General features: G+C 45.5%; 1 protein-coding gene across 1 annotated transcript; it reads right to left on the bottom strand.

Annotated features, from left to right (window-relative positions):
- Positions 1-3,506: 3,506 nt before the first annotated feature.
- Positions 3,507-3,919, bottom strand: LOC133361947 (zinc finger protein 41 homolog; the record flags this gene model as incomplete). Its single annotated transcript, XM_061580923.1, has 2 exons — positions 3,507-3,728; positions 3,812-3,919. Coding segments are annotated over 2 exons (330 nt in total), but the record flags the coding sequence as incomplete, so codon positions are not given.
- Between the last annotated feature and the right edge of the window lie 2,081 nt (positions 3,920-6,000).

Below are 6,000 nucleotides of genomic sequence, written 5' to 3'. Positions count from 1 at the left end.
TTAGCTGAGGCCAAGATCGGCCAAGCCAATCACCTTAGCTAACATGCCGTGATCACGCCGAGATCATGCTCCCGGGCTCTCCCCTCATTGGCTACAAAGCGGGACCGGCAAGCCGATCGCCACGTGAGTCATACATGGCTCTCATTACGTGTACGGTTATGGCATCGGGATCGTTATCTTGAGGGGGCAGTTAATGATTAATTCGGTTGTGTCGAGTGTCCCGAGGCCCTTTAATGTCCCGTGGGTTGCCGTGTTATTAGCTCGCAGTGTGACGTCGGTTTATTTTGTTGATCAGATCTAGTTTTGTTTTTGTTGTTGTTGTGATTGCGATGTGCCACATTTCGTAACGATGTGTTTATTGTATGGGGCTTTTCTCGCGATCGCGATGTGTGGACTGTACGTACTGCATAGACTGTCTCTCTGCACGGATACGGGTTGTGAGGTGCATTGTTGTCTTCCTTGGTACGGATCGTTAATATGTGAGCCACGAACCAGGGCAGGCACTCTGATTGGTCGGGAGCTTAGCGGCAGTCCCTTTGATGTGGAAGCCTGGGTGCGGACGTCGCTGAAAGCACCGATACGGCCCACCAATGGCCGTGAAGGATCGCGGGTTAACCAAGGGATTCTTTGATGTAGAGGGGGATAAAAGGGAGGGCACTCTTATCAGTTCGCGTTCTCAAGTCAGCGATCGGAGCAGTCAGCTTGCCAGGCACTGGATCGTACGTGTGACGAGTATCAGCGCAGCCAGGCCCCGCTCCCAGTGAGAGCTTCGTGCACATCCGAGCCGAACAACGAGTACGCGAGAGAGAGAGAGCTGCGAGTTAGCATAAAAGCCTAGGGAGATTAATTCGAAATAGACGCGGTAGGTCGGGTTTAGACCGTCGGGAGATAGGCTAGCCTTACCCTGCTGATTCAGACTCTGATTCAGGTAATAGTGACTCGCAGATGCGCCGGAAATAAACCCTAAAGCATAGGATGCCGACGCTGTGTGGTCTCTGTGGTATTGAGGAGCAGAACCGGCCCTAGACCTTAGGGGGCCCTAAGCAAAATTTGGTTGGAGGCTCCTTTGATGTATGATTTTTTTGACCCACTAGCTAGCAGTGACTCTAGGGGGCCCTCTGCTGGCCACGGGGCCCTTTGCAATTGCAAGGGTCGCTTAGTGGCTGGGCCGGCTCTGTTGAGGAGTGCTGGGAGTGGTGTGGGCATAGGTGTGAACGACGGGTTAACGCATGAATCTTACCCTCGATTCGGTTATCGTTACGCTTGCGCTGTGCTGTTAGTGGGTGCACGTGGTGAGCGACGGTAGGATTGCACGAGTACACGTGGGATTCTAGATTTGAAGCTTTCGTGACTGCAATGATTCATATTCTTAGGTTTTTTCGGTAAAGTCACGTAGGTAAAAACATTAAAAAGTAAAATAAATAAAAATCACGTTTCAGAGGAAGACGGAAGCTTGTGTTGCCTCCGAAACGTCGTGATTTTTTATTTTATTTTACTTTTTAATGTTTTTACCTACGTGACTTTACCGAAAAAACCTAAGAATACACGTGGGATTATTCATACGACCATTGTTTAGATTGTGCCCGAGCGTGATGCGTGAATCCTGTCGCCAGTTACTCATCACTGCGCAGAGGGGCCGGAGGACGATTAAAGCATTTCTTTAATTCCCCAGTACACAGCAACACTTGTTCTAAAACCAATCCCGAACACCCGCCCCACAGCCCTTTAAATCATCTCAAATACAACCCCCCAATCGGCAACACGTGTGTGCGAGTGACGTCATTGCCCCTTTGACCCCTGACCCCCATTCCGCACGTGATTGGTGCGTGTGGTTGTGAGTTTGAGTGCCTGCGCGTATACGAGTGTGGGCCGTGGCGTGCAGAGAGTCTTCTACCAACGTTGGGAGGAGTGCGAGTGAGGAGCAAAGAATTAATTGCAGGCAGCCGAGCGCCAGCCCCGAATCGTGCCCCACAGACAGGACTCGCGGACTCGAGGAGCCGGAGAGTGGCAGCAGCGGCTCTCACACGAGTGAGCGAGGAGTCAGGAGGCAGCAGCCCCCCCCCCCTTCCCCCGAGATCAACCCTCCGCCGGGGGAGGACCCGGGGGCCAGCAGCCTCAACAAGACGCATATATTAAACACAAACTCCACTTTATTTATTGTACCAGGTAAAGCGTAATAAGCTATTAGCTTCTTTTTCGATTTAAAGCTTTCGTGACTGCAGGGATTCATCTTCTTGGTTCTTTCGGTAAAGTCACGTAGAATTGAAATAATAAAATTATATAAATAAAACATAATAACCTTCTTGGTTCTTTCAGTAAAGTCACGTAGAAGGGAAATAATAAAATAATAAAAATAAAACAATAAAATACGACGTTTCGGCCACAACGCAAGCAGCCGTCCTCAGGTGAAGAATGAAACACCACCAAGCTTGGAGCGTCGTGATAATTATTTTATTATGTTTTATTTTTATTATTTTATTACTTCCCTTCTACGTGACTTTACCGAAAGAACCAAGAAGATGAATCCCTGCAGTCACGAAAGCTTTAAATCGAAAAATAAAACACGATAAAACGACGTTTCGGCCACAACGCAAGTAGCCGTCCTCAGGCGGACAACAGGTCTGTCGAGGAGAAAATTCTACGTGACTTTACAGAAAGAACCAAGAAGACTATTAGCTTCTTTTTCATAAGCAACCTGGCTATCTCAAATGACACCAGCTTAACAAAGTGGCTGATATCATCATCATCATCGCTGATTCACGTGGAAATTTCTAGCGGCAAAATAACGTAAACAAACTAAAACACACGATCGGTGAGGTTTGCACTCACTTTGTGAGGCAAAAGGGGGGCTAATTTCCCTCAAGAAATGCAATAAAATGTACTTTAAACCTTTTTCTTAATATCTAAAAATTATCGTGCTGTACAAACCGCCGGCGGGAAAAGGCCGGCGTTGGCGAAATCAAGCGGGCTTTGGTCGCCAAGGGCATCCTGTGCGTAGTGTGGTTGAGTGGTCTAAGTTGTTAGATTCAGCCTCCAGTCTCTTTGCAGGCGTATATATTTTATTTTAAATTATTTTACATTTTATTCCTAAATCACATACTCTTTGGTTCTTTCGGTAATGTCACGTAGGTAGAAAAAAAAATAATAGATCACAAAGTTTCGATCGTAAGACAAGCGGTCGTTCTCGCTTCTGATCAGGGATCTACCCAGCCAACAGGTCCACAAAGACTGGCCCGTCGCTCTTACTCTGCAGGTTGAACCTAGGAACTGAGTTTTCAACTCTTCACTTCTTCGCTCTTCACCATCACCTCTTCACATTTCACCTCGATTCCTTTAAGTGTCAAATCTGGGATTTTCCTTCAGTTCTTGTTTCACGAGGGATGGGCTCACAAGCCAATTTCAGACTCCACTCCTTGCAGATCTTCTGATGCTTATGCGTTTTCTGGTGTAGATGAAGATTTTATGAATGTGCAAACGCCTTCCCGCAAAGTGCACCTGAAGGGTTTCTCTCCCGTGTGTGTTCTCTGGTGTCTTTCAAGAGCAGATGAATGTAAAAATGCCTTCCCACACCCACTGCACTTGAAGGGTTTCTCTCCCGTGTGTGTTCTCTGGTGTCTTTCAAGAGCAGATGAATGTAAAAATGCCTTCCCACACCCACTGCACTTGAAGGGTTTCTCTCCCGTGTGTGTTCTCTGGTGTCTTTCAAGAGCAGATGAATGTGAAAATGCCTTCCCACACCCACTGCACTTGAAGGGTTTCTCTCCCGTGTGTGTTCTCTGGTGTCTTTCAAGAGCAGATGAATGTAAAATGCCTTCCCACACCCACTGCACTTGAAGGATTTCTCTCCCGTGTGTGTTCTCTGGTGTCTTACAAGAGAAGATGAATGTGCAAACGCTTTCCCACACACACTGCACTTGAAGGGTTTCTCTCCTGTGTGTGCTCTCTGGTGGGTCTGAAAAACTGATTGCCATGCAAAGGCCTTCCCACACACAGTGCACTTGAAGGGTTTCTCTCCTGTGCGAGTTCTCTGGTGCTGTGTCAAATTTCCAGTGCAATCCGTGCTGTATGCACTCTGGTCGCATTGTTGTCTTGCCGTACCGAGCTGTGCTGACTGCCTTTGCTCCATTAGACCAATTCTGCAGAGGAAGCGTCAGAGGAAGCGGCAGCTGCAGACAGATAATAGGAACATCCACACCATCATCAAGTCAGTATCGTGGCACGGAGGAATGCATATATACAGTCACATGTGACTTACACGTCTATACTTATTCATATATTCATTATGTAGTGAAACAGTTTCCCAATATTCATCACACGGGCTGTTATTGCACACAAAGAGAGATCAAATGGTCATACATATGCCTAGAAGCCTTCGTATCTTAAAAATGAATGTGAACCCAAAACTCCGAGCACACAATTTCGGCTGTCTGGCTACAAAAGGAATATTTATAAAGCTAAATTCAGCTGACATAGCAAAAGGTGTTAAAACAATTCTATTTGTGTTATGCAGAAATGCATAAATTCATGTTCAATCGCAACTCAGGTGTGAATCCAGGCTCAGATGTCCTTGAAGGCTGGGATGAACAGATCCGACTTTCAGCTGTACGTGTGTGCTGTGGTAACTTCCTGTTTCCATTCTTACAAAGAGTTCCAGAGGAAAACAAAAATAAACTATTGTTTTGATATAACCTCCGTGTTCAACAGAGTTAATAGACTTTACTGCAAACACAAACTTTACACTGTCACACACTGCCATGGTAAACAGGTGGTGTTTTGACCAGAACCATGCCTGGCCACCTTTATCTGCTCAGCATTAATGATTCCTCACTCCACCAAGTAATTAATTGAGGATCAATCAACATAGCCGAGGCTAACTGGAGTTTGTGTGTCTCTCTCTCTCCGTGGTGAGATGTTAACTACCTCACCTGGTATGCAGGAAGTCGTGGGTTCAAACCCGGCCCTGACGCCAGCTGCTGTATATTTGGAGTTTGCGTGTCTCTCTCTCCGTGGTCGCGTGGATTTTCCTCCGGATTCCCCGGGTTTGCCCTCCACATTTAGAGTGAACATCAGCACGAGTTTAGCGTCTTTGACCGATACACATTTCCACACGTATTCTTGGTTCTTTCGGTAAAGTTACGTAGATAGAAAATATCAATAGATAATATAATAAAATAAAGACCACTTGTGTTGCGATCGAAACGTCGTGGGTTTTTTTTCTTTATTTACAATTTTCTAATTTTTATTTTATTATCTGTTATTTTTATTTAATTTTCTATCTAAGTGACTTCACTGAAAGAACCAAGAATATGAATTCCTGCAGTCACGAAAGTTTTAAGTCAAAACATTCACACACAAGTTCACAAAGCCTCACCTTGCGTTGTGGGCAGGTTGCTTCTGAAAACAAGAGCGGTATAGCAGCTCAAGCGGGCTTGGCCTGGTAAAAAAAATGAAAAACTGCATAAATATTTACAGTGAGGGAAAGAAAGAAAGACAAAGAAATGATCAGTCTATAATTTTAATGGTAAGTTTATTTGAACAGTGACAGACAGAATAACAACAAAAAATCCAGAAAAACGCGTCAAAAATGTTATAAATTGATTTGCATTTTAATGACGGAAATAAGTATTTGACCCCCTCTCAATCAGAAAGATTTCTGGCTCCCAGGTGTCTTTTATACAGGTAACGAGTTAAGATTAGGAGCACACTCTTAAAGGGAGTGCTCCTAATCTTAGCTTGTTACCTGTATAAAAGACACCTGTTCACAGAAGCAATCAATCAGATTCCAAACTCTCCACCATGGCCAAGACCAAAGAGCTCTCCAAGGATGTCAGGAACAAGATTGTAGACCCACACAAGGCTGGAATGGGCTACAAGACCATCGCCAAGCAGCTCGGTGAGAAGGTGACAACAGTTGGTGAGATTATTCGTAAATGGAAGAAACACACAAGAACTGCCAATGTCCCTCGGCCTAGGGCTCCATGCAAGATCTCACCTCGTGGA

This window comes from Lethenteron reissneri, unplaced genomic scaffold, assembly GCF_015708825.2.
Source record: "Lethenteron reissneri isolate LAM-NWPU_2019-01 unplaced genomic scaffold, ASM1570882v1 scaffold_1301, whole genome shotgun sequence".
NCBI lineage: Eukaryota > Metazoa > Chordata > Hyperoartia > Petromyzontiformes > Petromyzontidae > Lethenteron > Lethenteron reissneri.
This window is presented reverse-complemented; position numbering and strand designations above follow the sequence as displayed.